This window comes from Malania oleifera, chromosome 3 (assembly GCF_029873635.1).
Source record: "Malania oleifera isolate guangnan ecotype guangnan chromosome 3, ASM2987363v1, whole genome shotgun sequence".
In the NCBI taxonomy this organism is placed as follows: Eukaryota; Viridiplantae; Streptophyta; class Magnoliopsida; order Santalales; family Ximeniaceae; genus Malania; species Malania oleifera.
This window is the reverse complement of record NC_080419.1, coordinates 77,907,962-77,927,435: the sequence shown is the minus strand read 5'-3', so window position 1 is coordinate 77,927,435 and position 19,474 is coordinate 77,907,962. Positions and strand designations below refer to the sequence as shown.

Here is a 19,474-nt window from a genome sequence, read left to right as displayed (position 1 = left end):
AATTTTTTAATATTTCATTTATAATGATTTATACATAACATTTTATCTTAACAAGAAATCGCTTATAATGACACTATTTTTTTCAAAAAAAATCTACCATTTTTTGGGTTAAATTCTAATTCGAATATTTGATTTATTTTCAATGATTTCTTTATGCTACGTTATTACCTAGTATTTCATCTTAATTATCCCCCACTACTAACTTATTTTATATATAGTATTTTTTTAAATCCTAAGAATATGAAAGATATTAAAAAGTAAGTGTTTACTAATATTTGATTGAGTATTTATTATTCAATTTAAGTTTTAATTTATTATAATAATGCAATATACATATTTATGTGAAGATATTTTTTTAATCTTAATTTTTTTTCTATTTTTGTTTTGCAATGACAACAATGCATACAAGATGGAATATGAACATTATAGATACTTTCACCTAAAAAAGATATTGCAATCGGCAATATATATTTTTTAAAAGGACATATTATTTTATGAGTAATTTATATTTTTAATATTTTATTTAATATCCATTTTTGCATTTGGACTTTAATTTTAGAAATTGAATAGTATGTTATAATTAAATGAAAGGATAAAAAGATAATATTTAATTATATTTTTAAAATTAAGTAATTATTAACTAACAATCAACGAATAAAAGTTTCGTCTTTAAAAATAGAAGGCCGAAAACTCATATTTCGAAAACTCAAGAGGGTCATTGAATTTTATCCTTAAAAAATAAAAAAGGACTCAAATAGATTAATTGATTTTTCTTTTTTATTATCGTGTTATTTTCTATCATATCTCACTTGGGAAAAAAAAAAACTAATCCAACCCAAAAAAACCTTTTTTTAACGGTGGCTTTACAAACATTGTATACTAGTCAACTGATGTATCTGTAACATTACACAAATTAAAAAAGAAAAGAGAAAAAAGAAAGAAAGAAAGAAAAGGTTTCATCACTTTTGAGGCAAGTGGAACGTGCTATCATCGATATGCACCTGCTGGCTCTATAATTGAAGGGTATGTGCGGAGGAACAATACATCTCACTGCATCTCTATATATATATATTGTAGAGCTTTGATAGATTGGCTACTTCATTTACCAAGTTAGGCTCTTAGTTGCGCAGGGATATATCTTAAATCTAATCAGTAATGGCAAAAATTGCCTTGGGAAGCAGCCGAGAGGCCACCCAGCCCGACTGCATCAAGGCCCTCGTCGTCGAATTCATCTGCACCTTCCTCTTCGTATTCGCCGGCGTCGGATCCGCCATGGCTGCCGGTAACTATTTCCTTCCTTCATTATATAATCAGAACTTCCAGCTGCTGCTACTACTATAGTACAATATATACATGTACACGGCAGCTGGACGGACGTGTGCGATTTATTAACTGGTTAAAGTGTACGTTGACAGATAAGCTGGTGGCTAACGCACTGGTGGGGTTGTTTGCTGTGGCCATGGCCCATGCGCTGGTTGTGGCAGTCATGATATCCGCCGGCTTCCACATCTCCGGCGGCCATCTGAACCCCGCCGTCACCCTCGGCCTCGCCGTCGGCGGTCACATCACCGTTTTCCGCTCCCTTCTCTACTGGATTGATCAGTTGTTGGCTTCTGCAGCTGCTTGTATTCTTCTCCAGTTTCTCACGGGGGGCTTGGTCAGTCAAATCAATTATTACCTGCTACAGCAATCTCATTTTTGTTGAAATTAAAACTGATTTTTTTTTTGGTTTTAAAAATATAAATAATAAATGGTTTTTTTTTTAATTTTAATTTTTTTAAAAAATATAATGAACGGGTATAACATTAAATACAAAGGTCACTCTAACGACAAATAGGCATCAATTACTTGCCATCTCAAAATTAGGTTAATATATTCAACCGGTTTCAAAAATTGTAAATATAAATTAATCGATTACTTTCTAAGCATCTAACTCAATTACCTATTATTTTTTGCATCCAATAAAATTTAAGCTTTAATATCTTGTAAAATTGGATTCAAGATGCACAATTTTACCATTTATTTCAAAATTTTCACCTTTATATTATTAAATTATTTCTAATCTTGCATTTAGAAGCATATATTTTAACATCTAAATTTAAATTTGTGCAAATTTAAATAAATTAAAATAAAAAATATATATTAAATTTCTTTAAAACCCACATAAAAATTAAATTTATATCTCAAAATTCATATTCCTAAAATTATATTGAAATAGTGTTTATGAGTAAGAATTTTAGATCTTAAATTTAAATTTATATGAAATTAAATAACACTCAATATAAATTTTTTTTTTTTTGAGGGAAAGATGTTGCCTTGATGAATATAAGCCAAATCGTCAATAGTCTTCAATGTCAAATCTCTCTCTCTCTCTCTCTCTCTCTCTCTCTCTCTCATATATATATATATAAGAAACTGTAATTGAATTGGGTTCCTTCGGTTTATTTTTTATTTTTACTTTTTTGCATGTGCAGGGTACCCCTGTACATACTCTTGCAAGTGGAGTGGGCTACCTACAAGGGGTATTGATGGAAATTGTGCTAACCTTCTCCCTGCTGTTCACCGTGTATGCAACCATTGTAGACCCCAAGAAGGGATCTCTTGATGGGCTGGGCCCTCTGCTAACTGGCTTTGTGGTCGGGGCCAACATCTTAGCTGGGGGGGCCTTCTCTGGGGCTTCCATGAACCCGGCCCGCTCGTTTGGTCCTGCTCTGGTCACCGGAGTCTGGACCGACCACTGGGTTTATTGGGTCGGGCCCCTTATTGGTGGTGGGCTTGCTGGTTTCATCTATGAGAACTTCTTCATAGTTAGATCTCATGTTCCCCTCCCCAGAGAAGAAGAAAATTACTGACTCTCTGTTGCTTGTACTCTGCCTCGATGTGTCCAGTGTGTGCCTCACTTTTCTCTTCTCTGCTTTGTGGACTACTTCTATTTTGTGCACAAATGTGTGAATAGCCATCCTTCCTATGTAACTCTTCAATAATTATTTCATCAGTTTTTATTATACTTATGTTCTTCTAGTTTTGCATTTCTTTTATCTTATGTTAGTGAGTGAATATTAATGAATGGGAATTTAGGCGTAACAGTAAAGTCATCGTCATTTTTAACTTAGAGGTCACCAATTTAAAACAAGGAAACAACCTCTTATAAAAATATAAGCTGAGGTTGCATACTATTGACCCAGTATAGACTAATAAACCAACACCAAAATTAGATTGAGCCACAATTAGTGCATATTAAAATTAACAAAAAATCTCAATTTTCAGAGCTTCAATATTATTTTATTTACCAAGATAATATAATAATTACGGACTTTCTTGAACTTTATACAAGATCTATAGTGTATAGGAAGCAGAAAATACAACAATTTACTTCTCTTTGGCAAAAAGTAACACATGAAATATCTTAATATATAGTAAATCTCCAATATTTAATAAATTTCATAAAACATTAAGAAAGTCTATGCCCCCAATGCCTAGAAATTTCACTTTTTATTTTTACTTTTGTAGTAATTTATAAAATTGTGGCACACATATGGAGGATGTAGAACAAATACTTGCACGAACCAATATTTTATTCACTCTAAAATACATTAACTTTTAAAGATTGGTAACACTGATGTATTGCTCATTTAAGCAATGTGAGAAAATTTGCATTATATTTAGTAAAAAGTAAGGGGAGAGGAGAGTAGTAATGTTTTCTAAGTCATATTTTACTCAGAACAGGTTTGAGGCTTGTTGATAGTTATTTTTTTGTTTACCCAATAAAACAAAGAGGCTGAGTTGAGTATATGAAAAATTAAGTTAAAAACATAAGGAAATAAGATGTAGCATAGGGCGGTCGACCAACCACCCTTGATCAGCCCCTTTTCTTCTTCTATAGTTTGACGCCACTTGATAGTGGTCGACCAGCTTTTGCGGGCGGTCGACTAACCCAATGAAATTTTCAAATTTTGAGTTTTTAGCATATGGATCTAAGCATGCCACGTATCTTGAGAGTTGCCACATGTTAGGCAACGACTAGCACATTTGTTAGTTTGCAGTTGGTGGTCGGTCATTTGAATTTGAATTTTTGAAATTCAAATTCAAATGACATTTTTCTCTATCCCATTGGAGTTCTATAGATCCCTTGGGAGAGAGATTAGCGCACATCCAAGTAGAGGTAAAGAGAGGAAAAACAAAATATTTTTCATGCATTCCTTGGGTTAAAACAAAGGGGATTTGATTTGTGCTAATCCAATATACATAATTAACAAAGTTGAGTGACCAACTACTTCCTCTTCTTTGTTTTAGTATGCACATAAATAATGGAGCTCATGCACGTAGTTACCTTTTCCATTGAGTAACTATAATAGAAGACACAAATTCAACTTTATGGCTAGTGTTCCCCATGCCTTAACTTCTTAGAAATATTTGATTATTGTGAATTTCTTGTCGTAATTATTACTAATGAGGTACAAAATATTAGCCTAGATTAAGGGACACTAATGAAACCCTTCCATAAGATCTATGGGCATTAATGAAGCTTGGTAAAAAATAAGGGCACAAAATTAATAGCACTTAAATGGGGTTAATAAAATATTTGTTACTCCGGAACATAAGTTTGATTAAAAACTCATAAATCTCGTAAAACTCCTATAATAAAAGCTTATGACTCATCCGTGGTCGAGGAATTGAGTATTAATGGGAGGGAGACCTAAGCAACTATAAAAGGACCTTAGGGGAAGAGACAAGACATCCTACAAACATCTAATTCATGTATTGTCACAATTACACATTTTAGTTCTTGACGACATTAGAGTGATCCACTAGAGTATATTCCAAGTCCTCTAAGGCCTTTTTATTTTCTTTTTTAGGAAATTAAGTGTTGTGAAAATTTGCAATTGCACGAAATCGTAACAAGTAATATAGTAATAGAGAAGGATGTCAAACCCACAAGAACTATTTACCTATTAACTATTGAAATTGTTCTAATTCTAAATTATTTAAAAATTAAGAAAAATGGTGGATTTTGAATTTGAAAAATAAAAATAAAAAAACAAATAAAATTAAATAAACTAAATACTTAGAAATAAGAAGATTTCACCAAGAAGAAAACACTAAAGCATCCGACTCACTTAACCAATCCAATCCCAAATCCTAATCATACAATCAATCAATTATTATCCTATTTGATGGAAAAATATTCTAACTTATCTATGACCTTCTCTCGAGTAGAATTAGAATTACCCAACATACGATAACCCATGATATGTCTACGTGAATTTAAAAGCATTTGAATACATCAAGATTTATAATATTTCACATAAAAGCCGCACAAATCACGTTGGCACATTCTTGGTTTTTGTTTAATTCATGACATACATCATACGAAACTAAACTACATGCACAACAAATCACTCAACTATTGGTCAGATAATTGAAAGCATTAAACTCAATGATGTATACTCAAAAGGAATGATAAAATTATGATCACAAAGAAATAAGATTCGGAGTTTTCATGGAGAGGTTATATTGTAGCCTTAACAATAGCAATTAGCTCATAATAGAATCAAAACAAACCATAATAATTCTAGAATTCATAATGAAAATTGTACAAAGAGAAGATGAAAGAGTTCAAAAGCAAACTGTATGTAGATCGAGAATCTCAATCATCAACAACTCCAAATCGGTCTCTCTCTTCTTCTTCATTTTCCAAGCTTCGAATTCCTATATAATGGTGAATAAAATCCTCCTCTTTCTTCTAGCTTCGAATCCCCTCCTTTTATAAAGCTCTGGTCGTCCTCCCTTCTTATCTCTCCAAAATAAGATTCTCTAAATCCCCTCATTTTTTGTCGTCGCCTTGATGTGTGATTTTCTCTATCAAGGCCTTCCCATCTTCTTTGTGGGATTTTTTCTTAACTTTCCGTAGGTACCTAGATCGCCCTTGTTGGAGTTCTCTAGCAAAACGTATGCTTCAAATACTAAAAGATGTTTTAGGAAATTCGAGAGAGGAATTTGAGTTTGAAAAGGACTCATGATGAAGGGAATTTGAATTCGAAAAGGAAAGTTTCCTCCTTATCCCATGACTCCTTTAATTTATTTATTCCTAAACAAAAAATATAAACAAAATAAACAAAACTCTAACAAATAATAAAATTAAACACAAACTAGTATAAAAATAAGAGTGAAAGTACGACAAAACTTGTATAGAAATTAAACACATTAGAATATCCTCAAACTTATGATTTGCTAGTCCTCAAGCAAAAAGAAAAAGAGAAAATAAAAATTAAACAAATAGAATAGGTTGATTTCTCACAATGATTGCCTCATGGATTGCATAACGCAATTGATTCAAGGAAAAGTCAAAAAATTTAACAAGTTTTAGATTAATTCAAGAGCATGGTTAGGTTTACATAGAAACCTTGAGTGTGTGTGTGTGTGTGAGTAACCAATATCAACTTGCTACTCTATTAAGTCGGATCAATTTATGCAAACTTGATTGAATTATGATTGATCTCTACGAGAATGAACTTCTCAAACTTCATATGCCTATTTTTCAAATCAACTCTCCAATAATGTAGCACAAACACTTCACAAAAGATCAAAAGGTCCTAATAAAAGCTTGTAATGTTCGGCTTAGGGTAACGGCAAAAGAAAAAAAAAATTGGTATGTGTTGGAATTGTTGTATTCTCAAGAAAGGGGGTGCATTGGAGATTTAAAAATTTCTTCCAAGGTTTAACTAATCTAACAGCAGTAAAACACAACTTAGGGTCTTTCTATGCAATCCTAATAGCCACAATATAAAACTGAGCAGATAATCAACACAATGTAAAACAGTCTCAGTATTTCCCAAGAATTCACAATAATAGAAATGTAAACATTCAAGTGCAGAAGTTAAAGTAATGCAGGGTAAGAGAGAACGACACATGATATGATATCGGGGTTCAGCCAATACTGCCTACGTCCCCACCTCAAGCTCACAAGCAAGAGGGTTTCCACTACGGCTCATTTAACAAGTGGAGTGGCACCGATTACAATACTTTACTAGGATAGTGCACCTAACTTTCTTAACCAGGTATAAGCCAATCTGGTTCCCACCTAACCGAGCCTGGGCAATTCAGGACTTTTACAGGGCAAGTCTCCCTCTTCCAACAACCCGTCGAGAATACAACGATAATAACAAATTTGTGTACAAAATATGTGCTTCTCCAATAAGCAGATATGTACCAATACATACAATACAACAAATTACACTTCAGTATGATATGAATGTATAAGCTCAGTGAAGTCTAAATGCCAACTCTCTGTTATATGCAACAATAACAATTTATATGTGAGAGTGGTGTGAATATATCTTTGAGTTAATATATGTAAATCAATCACAAGTAATAACCTTACAGATATTAAGAGCACAATCAAATATCTCTAGAACAAATATCAAGTATAAAGTATAGGAGCTATTTGAAATCAAGTTTGTTTTAAAAGTATTTCACCATAACACGAAAACAAGCCCTTGAATCTTCCAACAAGAATGCAAGACTCACAAACCTTTGAGAGTTTTCCCAATGAAAACTTATGAATTAAATCAGAAGGGAAAAACTCAAGCTTACTCTCAATAAAATCAATATCGATAATAATCAAAGAATATAAGAGTGTAAGCTTATATGGATAATCTCAATAACACTTTTACCAAAAGATTTTAGCAAGTAGGAAGAATAAGAGTGGGATTTTTAGCTTGTATATGAGAAAATAGGTATTTGGAAATTCAGAGGATTTTTGCTAATGATGTTTGCTATGTAACGACCTGCCCTTTATATGAACCCAGGTGTCACTCATTCATACATAATACTTATACCTGTTCAAGATATGGAAACAACCCGCCCTTAAGAGGGACATACGGGTGTAAAACATACATAATCATGATGTAAATGTCGCAGAAAAACATAAACATCCATTGGGATTTCTACTAGTCTTATACCAGAGTTCACTAATACATCCATAATTTACATAATTCGGACTTAGAACAATTCTCATTATTACAGCCCTTCAAAAGGATTCTTCCTCAAGTTTAATACAAGATGTAGATGCTTACGTAAGCTAACCAAAATAACCTCCCTAGTCCCTTTGGCTACTAGGTCTGACGCACTGATAGACCTGAAAACAAAGGTTGTATGATAGGGTGAGACACCTCTCAGTAAGGAAGAAGGAGTTACAACAGTGTGTGATCTGGAATATAAATCAAATATTTTCAATACAGTAATGCATCAGGTATCAGTATTCATATTACAAAATTCTCACATTTGTCTTTCGACCATTTAATGATTTATTAGATGACAAACAACAAAATATCCCTATAACCAATTTTACCCCGTGGCTCAGGTTGTGCATTGGTACTCGTCCAATGCCCTGTTCGTGCAGACACTGTCGAGTACCTACATACGATCCTACTACCTCCATTGGCCCAATATCAGCCAATGGTTTCACCCTGCTAGCCAACCATCTTGGTACCCATATCGTTTAATACATGTGGTTGCACGTGTACATCTAACTACGATATCGTGTCGTATCATATCAACTCTGCAAACAAAGTATTTTTCAACCCTCTCGGGACTTTCAAGCTGTGGTTTCGTGTATCATAAATTCAATTTATACAAATATGATAACCTGCGCAATTCCAATATTTTTTACAAATTCACATAATAGCATTGGGTTCAAACTGGCGTCTTTCCACTCAGTTTACCCCTCTTTGTTTACTGATGTGGCTCGATGTATCACCAGCCTCCATTTATCACATTCTCATTATAATAAATTTGGAACTTCGTTCCCATATTCTATATCAATAGTATAGAAAATTCCATTCATTTCCATTTCAACATATATCACACAAGTTTACTTCAAAAACCTATTAAATGATAGAAATTCAATATACATAGTTTAACTGAATAAATAAAGGATTCAAGCCTCTCCTACTATAGTATAAACACAAATAAACGATGTTTGAAAATTTGGAGATCACACGTCGAAATCCTCGTTTTTACCAAAAATCGTAAAATCGTAAAACCGGCATTTCTACTCGGTAGAATTTCATAAATAAGTAGTTAAATCATACATAATAACATAAACTAACTTTTTAGTGGTTTAGTTTTCCAAAATATCTGTTGTAATCAAGTTCCCCTTACCTTATACTCGAAATGAAACTTCGTACAAAAACGGTCCAAATCGACAACCCGACCTAAAACCACAGAACATGACCTTACTATGTTTTCTATTGCTATCCAAATATCTAATCAAAACTAGGATCAGATTCCAACTTCGATTTTTGGGAAAACCCAAAACTCCTCGCAACGACGATCCGATCCACTAAAAGTGTACAGTTTTCTCTTCTGATCCATGCAGTACCCTCTGTTTTTGGAAATGGATGACGAACGGCAAAGAATCCTAGAGAGAGAGAGAGAGAGAGAGAGAGAGAGAGAGAGAGCTTTTTGGAGGAATCTTAACCCCTAAGCAACTCAAATGGGATATTTATAGGACCTTTGACCCGGTCCAATTCGTCAACGAGGCGATGTCTTCGTCAATGAATCCACCACATAATTAATCAACGAGGCCCTGAATTTCATCAACGAGGATTTCCCGAGAACCCCCAAAACCTCTCGGCATTTTCTTGTTGACGAGGCTCTGAATTTCATCGACGAATCTCTGAAGGAATTCGTCGACGAATGTGATCCTTCTTCGACGAACCCAGTTTATGAAGGTTCGGGTCTCTACATGCTAATCCATACTTAATATTCCAAAATGAAGTAGTGCATATAGACATTCATAAAAATATAACCGTTGGGGGACATAGGTGAAATTTTAGAAAAGATTAATGAAATTCAATTAAAATTAATCTCATTTAACTTGCGGTAAAAATGTCCAACCTGAGAGTTTTCGGTCAACTATATTTTAAGTTCGGTCGACTATATTGATAAGTACAATCGACCAAGGAACTTTTGAACTACAGATATAGTCGACTGAATTAAGGCGATTTTGAACCCCCTTCGTGGGTTGGATCGACTAAGGCAAAGTTCGGTCGACTACTTATCAGGTTCGGTTGATTGAGTCCAAAAAGAACTGAACATTTGGTCAGCTAAACCGTTGAAGGATCAGTCACATCAAGGTTTGGTCAACTAAGGAAGATGCATTCAAAAATGTTCGGTTGACTAAGTCTTGGTCAACTGTTGACCCCTGAATGGTTCGGTCAACTGAACTAGTTAAGTTTGGTCAACCACGACCTTTTTCAAATATTATTTAAGGTCCTGATTTTTACTAGAGTTTACCCTTGATACATATGGTGTAAATTTTAAGTTAAAGGAGTGTTGAAAATGGTGTATTCCCAAGAGGGGGGTGAATTGGAAATTTAAAAACTTTTCCTCTTAGGTCAAATTAACTAGCAGCTATAATACACACTCTAGGGTTTATCTAAGTATTTTCCAATATCACAAATAATCTATTGAGTATATATTTAAATATATAAAGCAAACTCTGTATATAAATCAATCAGAGCAATAAATAATAACATACATGTGCAGTAAATAAAGTGTGAAAATTAAAGAGTATGCACAAGATATGTTATCAGCGTTCAACAAATATTGCCTACGTCCCCGCCCTAAGCTCACAAGTAAGAGGATTCCACTAAAACTCACTTCACAGGTGGAGCGAGACTAAATACAACACTAGGTCAAATTACTAGGACTGACCTCAACCTTTACAACCGATCCTTAAGGGCTACATTAACACCCCCTTAGGCCACGCCTAGAATACAACAGGTAATCAAATATAAATTTTCGTATACAATATACGTACTTCTCCAATAAGCAGATTTGTACCAATATGCACAATATAATTGATTGCATTTCAGTATGATAGGATTTATAAGCTCAATAAAGTTTATATATGACTACTCTCAAGATAATGCAAGTATAGCAATCAGTATGTGAGAGTGTATGTGTAGGGATCTTTGAATCAAAGATAACTATATCAATCACAAGGAGTAATATCAAATATCTAAAACACACTAGCAAATATCTCAAAAATATTTTTTAAAAAAAATCAACCACAAGAGATATTTGGTTTAAGTTTGTCAAAAATGTTTTTCACAAACAAACGCAATACAAGCTCTTGAATTTTGCAACAATAATGCAAGACTCACAAGCCCTAAAGAGTTTTCCCAAAGAAGATTTATGAATGAAATCACAAGGAAAAACTCAAGCTTACTGTCAATGAAAAATCAATATCTATAAGAGTGTAAGCTTATATGGATAACCTTAAGAAACCCTCACAAAGGATATCTTACAATAGGAATAAGTGAGAGTAGGATTTTTAAACTTGTATGAGGGAAATGGGTATTTGAAATGTCAGAGAATAATTTGCTAATGATGTTTGTTAATCAGTGCTAATCAAACCAAATGAGGGAGTATATATAGACACTCCAAAAAATATAACCATTCGGGACTCATTCAGTATTTTTGAAAAAAGTTCAAGTGAGGTTAATGAAAAATAAACCCTGCTTTACCTCGGTAAAAATTGGGCGACCCAGGAGTTTTAGTCGACCGTACTGAAGATTCGGTCGACCACTTTGGGAGCTTCGGTCGACCGTGGTACTTTTCAACTAAGAATATGGTCGACCATATTCAGGCAATTTTGACTCGTTCGAGGTTCGGTCGACCAAAAAAGAGTTCGATCAGCTAATCAAATAGGTTGGTCGACCATGGCCAAAGAGAACTAAAAATTTGGTTATCGAGTGTACGGGGTGTTAGGCACGTGGCGATTCGGTCGACCAAGGACACAGTGTTCAAACCTGGACGGTCGATCGTACGAAGTCAAAATGTTGACTTTCGTAATGTTCGATCAACTGTATCATTTATACTATACAAGTTCGTTCAATCGAGGCCTAATGTCCTCAGCCAACAGTGGTTTGGTCGACCAACATAGTATAACTAGACTAGTTCGGTCGACCGAGGCCCTTTCAATGGTCATTTTAGGTCTTGATTTTTATTTGAAGTCACCCCTATTCACATAAGTATAACTTCTGATTTATAGGGGACTTTTCATATGATGCTTAGGGACCTAATGCTAGTCTAAGTCTTAGGATTTTAAATTAAGCCCAAAAATTCAGCATCGGTCGACCGAAAATCAACCGAAGTCTTTGTTAAATTCATTTTGGCTTTTAAACTTTTTCAACCCCATGTGAGTAATTTGTGGCATTTTATCTTAATGGTATTGGTTCTTATGAGTCAATCTATGGTCCATTAAGCATTCATCCCTATCATGCATGAGATGCAATTATTATAGACCAAAATATAAAACCAAAATGCAATACAATGAAACACAACATGTCTTCTTCTTTTGCTTTTCATTTTTCCCATGGAATATGCCAAGAGTATGTGCTCTTTAAGGTCTTTCTGACTTCCACTTCACTTTCATATGTGTGATCTGAATGATTGACCTATTCAAGTACTTAGGCACACACATTTGTAAGTTTGTCATTATCAAAACTAAGGATCAAATTCAAAAAGTCAACAAGGGGATTTTTCATGAAGTGTTTATAGGGACCTAAAGTCAATCTATGGTCATTGAGTTAACCCCAAAAATCTGACGTCAGTCGACCAAGGTTGATCGAAGGTGATCCCTAAGGTCATTCTATGGTCTTTGAACTTATGCATCATATCATGCATGTAATTCAGTTATTATAGACCATAAAAACTTATTACAATTACAATATAACTTGAAAGAAAAAAAACAAAAGAACTTCATGCTCTGCTCCTTTGCAATTCCATGGACTGCGCCGAAAGGTGTGCCCGTTTAAGTGCTTCTTGACTTCCATTTCTCATTTGTCATCCGTGCTTAGAAAAGTAAACCTATTCATACACTTAGTACACAAATGAGATACTATAATTTGTCATAATCAAAATAGGAGACAGACTCAAAAAATCAACAGTATGGAATTCAAAGCAAGAAAATTCAACACAAGCTTCACCAATGAAAAGAAAAAAAAAAATTTACATTTACTTCCTAGAGCAAATTATGAGAAATTTATTCATATATATATATATAACAAAACTTGCTCTTGCTCTCGTAACTCTTTAACAAACTTTTTCTTTTTTCTAGTTACTAAGCAAATAACAAATTTTCTTGAAAAGGTAGGATGAGTGTTTATGTGTTAAAATTTATGGTTAATGTGGGTTTATGAAAGAAAAATGGTCAATGTGTTTAAGGCTCAAAGGGTGTGTTGTGATATGTGACTCATATATTGAGTGGAATGTATGTACAATGAGAAAACATGGAAGAAAATAGCAACTGATGTTTGTAGGAGAAAATCGTTGAAGGTTTCCTTGTAATTGTTGACGGTTTGGCCCAGATTTAGTGAAATAGTCGACGGTTCTGAGTATGTTTCTGTGACTATTTGCTCTCGGTATTAAACCATCGATGGTATGTCTGAAACCATCGATGGTTTGGCTCAAGTTCCCAATGCTAATTTTTGAATTTTGAATTTTTGGATAGGTTGGGTTTTAGGGGGAAACTTTCGAGAGGGTTATATATATGTTGTGTATGTTGTAACTCTATAATGTTCAAGTCTTTGGACAAGAAGATAGTGAAACCACTGTTGTTTGCTCCTATGGATGTAAGCATTGTTGAACCAAGTAATTTTTCATGTCATTGTTTTATTGCTTTCATTAAAAATTCTAGTTTTCAAAATGTACTTGAACTAACTCTCTTTGCTCCTTATTTCTTGGAATGTTAATTTTTTTTCTTTAAAAAATATTTTCCAAGTCTACAATAAGGTCTCTAAGTCTATTTTGCCTAATGAGCTTCAACAAAAATTTCATACTTGAAATATACTTGAAGTACTTACAAAGCATTTCCTAATGACACATTTGACTTGTCATTGCTACTTTGAGTTCTCTTTGTTTCCAAGCTTCGGTGATCCTTGAGCTTTCCATATTGATCACTTGAATTTGATATGAGCTTTCAAATGATTCCTTGTGAAGTATGCTAGGCTTCAATATATGTTTTTTCTTGAAACACCACAACTTTGAAGCAAATTAAATAACTTTACTTTGTTATCATCAAAATTAAGAGTCGTAAGTCGTGTTTAGGCCAATATGTATTTTCTAGTAATAGAATAATTCATGAACTGTATACTGATCTGGAAAAATATATAATTTAATTCCTTTAAACATCTGTAAGTCACATTCCAAAATACATATACTTTACTCATAACAATTTCTAAAATTCATAGCATAACATATTTCTCTTACCTGACAAACTAAGCTTGTCTGCTAATTCCTAACTCATGTTCCCGGCGTTCGTAATTCCTAAATCCTAAAATTGTACACACACACACACACACACACATAGATATATATATATATATATATATATATATATATATATATATATATCTCTATTTCCCTCTCAATAAACTGAATCCTCAGAATAATTTTCATACTCACATTTTCCTAAACTATAATATATTTATCATTTTACCTGAGTTCCTAAGATAATACCCGTTGGGATCCTTAACCTATGCCTGCGGTGTTTGGAAGCCCAAATCCTAAAATTATAACACCCTAGTTTAATTATCCCAAATACCTGTATATCAATAGTTAATACAAAATCTAGGCTCAGTAAAGCCTACTAACCAAATAAACCTTAAATAACTCACTTACCTTGATTTTGGGATGGTGCCCAAACTTTTCAAATCAAAATTCTGCTTCGGCTAAGTTGCAAAGAATCTCCCCAGGATCATCATGGTAGCTTCTGATCGTCAAACTAGGGAGAGACGGAGCCGAAAATCTAGACAGAAGGCAGAGAATTCCAAAACCTAGTGAGAGAAAAGAGGGAAATTAAAACTAATTTGCTCGTTGAAATCCAGATTTTGCATGTTTATAGGTGACTTGACTCATGGCTTCGTAGACGAGACACGTGGCCTCGTCGATGAGGTGAAGAAGGCAGTTCGTCGATGAAGGTAAAGAACTCGTCGACAAACCAATGGGTCTAAAATACACCCTTTCAGTATCTCTTCGTCGACGAAACACTGAACTTCGTCCACGAATCCTATAGGGAGTTCGTCAACGAAATCAAGGCATTTGTCGACGAACCTTGTTTTGACCCTTCTTAAATTTTCCTTCCTCTTTATTATTTAATTATTATAATTTTTGGGACTTTACAAAAATAGTTTATCGAGCTCAAGATCTGGTCAACTGGGTATAAGGCCGGTTGACTGTGCTTCATATGCTTTAAAAACACCGGTCGGCTGGGCTTTTATAAATTGGCCTTTAGACATACTCCGATTAAGAACTTTAAATGGTCGGTCGCTTGGGCCTTCATAATTCTGGTCAAATTGAACTGGCTGGTCGACTGGGTTTGTAAAGCCTTAAGAGGCAGGTCGGCTAGGCCATACGAATTTGCCCATTTTACACACGCTGGTTGACTAGGCCTATAAGGCTGGTCCGCTGAGCCCTAAGAAAAATTGAGTTTTGCCTTCATTTTAAGTTCAAACTCCTTCAAACCTTTTGTGAAAGTTTAGCATTTTAAGTTAAAAGGTTTTCATGAAAAAACTTGGAGGTCTTAAGGTCAATCTAAGTCATTGATGAGCTTCAAATTAAATCATGATTATGCATGCACACATTAAACCTAATTACTATTATAACTCAAAAATAAATGAAAGTCTTCACGCTTTGCTCCTTTGCAATTCCATGGAATATGCCGGGATATGCTCGTTTGGGTGCCTTCATGGCTTCTATATTGCATTCATCATTTGTGCTTCTAGAAACATAAACCTGTTCACATTCAATGCATAAATGAAATGATGTGGTTTGTCATTATCAAAATAGGGATCAAACTCAAAAAGTCAACAGTGTTAATGTGCCGAGAAAGGTTTGAACCCTTCATCGTCTTAAGCCAATAAAGCTTTTGCTTAAGATACAACTTGTTCGTAAGAAACTTGGACATGTACTGGGTTTCAAGCTTCAACCAAATTGTAGCTTGTGATTCCTCATTCATGACGTTGTACATAACGTCATTAGCCAGACAATGTCGGATAGTGGACAAAACCTTCGCTTCAAGCTCCTTCCAACTCGTGTCATTTATGTCGTTTGACTTTTTTCCATACAAAGCCTTCACCATCCCTTGTTGCTCTAGCATGTCTTTCACTCTTTGTTGCCAAAGCCCAAAATTACCGGTTCCATGCATCGAACTTGTTCACATTGAACTTAATCAAAGATACCCCAACCATTGTTGAACCAATAGCTCTAATACCACTTGTTGACTCGATTCCCAAGTAAGCAACAAGCATCTGATTCATATACCAGTTGTTGTGATAAACAAAAGCTCTAATACCACTTGTTGTTGTTTGTTCTCGGATACTCACAGTGGAAGCATGCAATCACACACGAATCAATCAACAACCACCAATGCAATCACTCAATGATGAAATACACTCAAGAAATAAACACTTAGTAATGAGAATAATAAAAAAAGCACAAGCAAAAATGCAAGATTTCAATGATTCGGCAATTTTCCTACGTCCACAAGACCAATAACCTTTTTTCCATTATGAACAATGTCAAAGCTTACAATAAGGTTACCAATCAATGATTATATCTGAACCTTAAAAGTATAGGAACCTTAGATCCTATCTAAACAATCCTTGTAGCAATCCTCGGAGGAAATCCCCCCGATTAGCCCAATCTACTATCTCTTGATTTGAATTTACGTGATTTGTGCCAACTGAAATCGTCGACGGTTGAGCCAAATTGTCGACAGTTTATTGCTAAAAAAAACACCCTCTGCATTTCGCCTGAAACCGTGATCCGCTTGGAATATAAGCCACATCCCAACACAAACTAATCATTATAGTAGTGTTCACCTCCATGCCTACAAAATAATAAGCTTTGATACCACTTGTTGGGATTAGGGGAGTCTTTGCGTTGATTTGATATATATAGGTGAACACCAACTATGATCCAAAATATTAAGCTATTAGGTTTTGAGTTTAACCATGTATATAAGCACTCATGACCCGCCATATTTTCCCAATGTGCGACAGCCCACAAGTGAAATTCTCAACGATCAAATGGTAATACGGTGCAACAATATTTAAAAGGAAGGTTACCTAAATTTAAAAACAAAAAATCAAATTTTTGTTTGATTAATGCTCAAACATTTCGAAATTATCATGGTACCACCGTTCAAGAAGATGTGTGTGTAAGAGACATTAATACCTTCACCTCACACAATCGTACTCGTTGATTTTTTGGATCCCTGATCAGCTCGTATCGACCAAGGACATCCCAATCTTTAACCAATGCTCCTGTAGACATCAAACCATCCCCAAACACCTCTTTCATACGCATCAAAAGATCATCTTCAAATAACTCTCCTGCTAATCTTATTCTGTAAACTTCGCGTTAGGATCCTACTGCCAAACAAACCAACTTAAGAAACTTCTTGGGGGCGGCATTTACATCATCAATAGCTCATATTCCAACTAAATTTTCCATATATATATCTAGACGAGCTTGCTCGGAAAGTAAGCCTTTTTATTTTTCCTCTACTCTAATTCGTTCATAAAATTTTGCAATGTGAACACTAGCTGTCCTTGATCGGCGAGCCTTTGAAATGTATGGATTTTCCTCTCACGATCCCATAGATAATTCCCATGCCACGCCTATCTGTGGAAAAATTAAAACAGGGCCCAACATATGAAAATGACACTCGACCACCTTCCACACTCTTGTTTTATCCCTCAATTTCTTTATTTCTTTTTATAAATTGTAAATATCAGGTATTCAATTTTTACCTTTTTTATTAATATATTCAATGCTGTTTGGCATGCGAGTTTGGGCTTGGAATTGGGTTTTAAATTGAAATACCATCTTAATTTGAATTCAACTATTTAAACTGTTATAATGGGTCTTTGTTCATTGGCTTATTGTTGATTTTTTTTTAAAAAAAAGAAAAAGAAAAAGAAAGGGCGACATCTCCTTTTATTTATTAATATACTGTCATTTTTTACGAAAAAAATATCATAGTTACAAGACAAGCAAATGAGAGATTAGAAGTGATTCACAAAACCGATCAATTGAAATAAAATCCAATAAGATAATAGGTCAAATAAGTGTTCAAAGTGGCGTTATGTTGGTTAGAGTTCTTGGGTTATAGGGAAAAAAAAGAAAAAAAAAAAAAAAAACCAAACAAATTTTAATTGAATGATAAATTTGTTGGGTGACTTTTTCTAAGGGAATTTCTTTTTAATGATAATGATAGAACTCGCAACTATTTTAAGAAAAAAATCAAAAAACAATAGTCTTTCTATTACTTGACCAATATATGTTAAAATATTTAAGAACTATATAAAATAAAATTATGAATATGTTTTTCTCTGTTAACAGTATCCATTTGGGTGGGTGTAATTATCTATTTTAATAATATATTTTACCCACTCATTTGTAAATAACTCAATCCAACTTAACTTACATATATTTCACAAATTTCACACATTGATTACCCAACTTAACTTCCTCAATCATTAGCTTGTCTTTCTAACCGTGCACGTCACTGTTTGACATGATTTTTGAATAGCATTTTTGTTTAAGATTTATAATCCTTTTTACAAATCAAATGTTCAATTTATATTTGGAACGTGGTTCCAATTCAAAGAAAATTGTGGAATTAGAATTGCAATTCCATAATTTATACAAATTATGTTAGAGCATTTTACTGCATTGTCCCCAAAAAAAAAAATCTAAACTCAAATCTTTTTTTTAAAAAAAAATTATTTTGATCTTTTTTTTTTCATTCTATTTTACAAAAGAAAAACCCTTATCTCATCAAAATTTTTATTATAATAGATTTTAGTAATTAATAATATAGACTCCCAATGTTAAAACTGAATGAATGCATTCAAGTCTAATTTCATCTTTTGAATGAATTACAATAGTTCGTATATATATATAAAACAATCAGTACCGAATTAGTTAAACAATACAATAACTGAAATATAACAAAAAACTTCTGTTAGATGGCTTGTAGTTAGCTATTGTAAGCCAACTATTGCTGCTTGTGCATAGCAGCATTTTCTTCAACACTCCCTCTCAAGTCACAATTTTTGATCTTTGTGACTTGCACCGAAGATTTTACCTTACTTTGCCTTGGAATAAAAATGTTCTTTAATCCCAGCCTTTCTAATAACCTTGAGAATGAAGAAAAACCCAATGCCTTGGTGAATATATCAGCTACCTGGGAGTTTGTTGCAATGTGAAGAGTTTTTATCATGCCTTCCATTATCTTGTCTCTCACTAAATGACAATCCACTTCGATGTGCTTTGTCCTTTCATGAAATATAGGGTTTGCAGCTATGTACAAAGCTGCTTGATTGTTAAAGAAAAGCATGGCTGGCTTAGGATGTTCAATCTTTAAATCTCTAAGCAATTGTAATACCCAGCTTAT

At 33.9% G+C, this 19,474-nt stretch overlaps 1 protein-coding gene across 2 annotated transcripts; it reads left to right on the top strand.

Annotated features, from left to right (window-relative positions):
- Positions 1-891: 891 nt before the first annotated feature.
- On the top strand, positions 892-3,005 carry LOC131152162 (aquaporin TIP4-1). 2 transcript variants are annotated; one of them, XM_058103862.1, is made up of 4 exons: positions 892-1,023; positions 1,131-1,282; positions 1,416-1,657; positions 2,475-3,005. In XM_058103862.1, the coding sequence occupies exons 2-4, from the start codon at positions 1,156-1,158 to the stop codon at positions 2,850-2,852; spliced, it is 747 nt and encodes a 248-aa protein (XP_057959845.1). In that variant the 5' UTR covers positions 892-1,023; positions 1,131-1,155; the 3' UTR covers positions 2,853-3,005. The 2 variants fall into 2 exon arrangements, with proteins under 2 accessions (XP_057959845.1, XP_057959846.1); XM_058103863.1 differs by having other exon boundaries at positions 911-1,282.
- The last annotated feature ends 16,469 nt before the right edge of the window (positions 3,006-19,474 follow it).

What these genes read in the sequence shown, in the direction of transcription:
- LOC131152162 (XM_058103862.1), top strand. Translation starts at nt 1,156, where the DNA reads ATGGCAAAAATTGCCTTGGGAAGCAGCCGAGAGGCCACCCAGCCCGAC. An exon ending in CGGATCCGCCATGGCTGCCG is followed by an intron (nt 1,283 to 1,415) that starts GTAACTATTTCC and finishes GTACGTTGACAG; the next exon opens with ATAAGCTGGTGGCTAACGCA. An exon ending in AGTTTCTCACGGGGGGCTTG is followed by an intron (nt 1,658 to 2,474) that starts GTCAGTCAAATC and finishes TTGCATGTGCAG; the next exon opens with GGTACCCCTGTACATACTCT.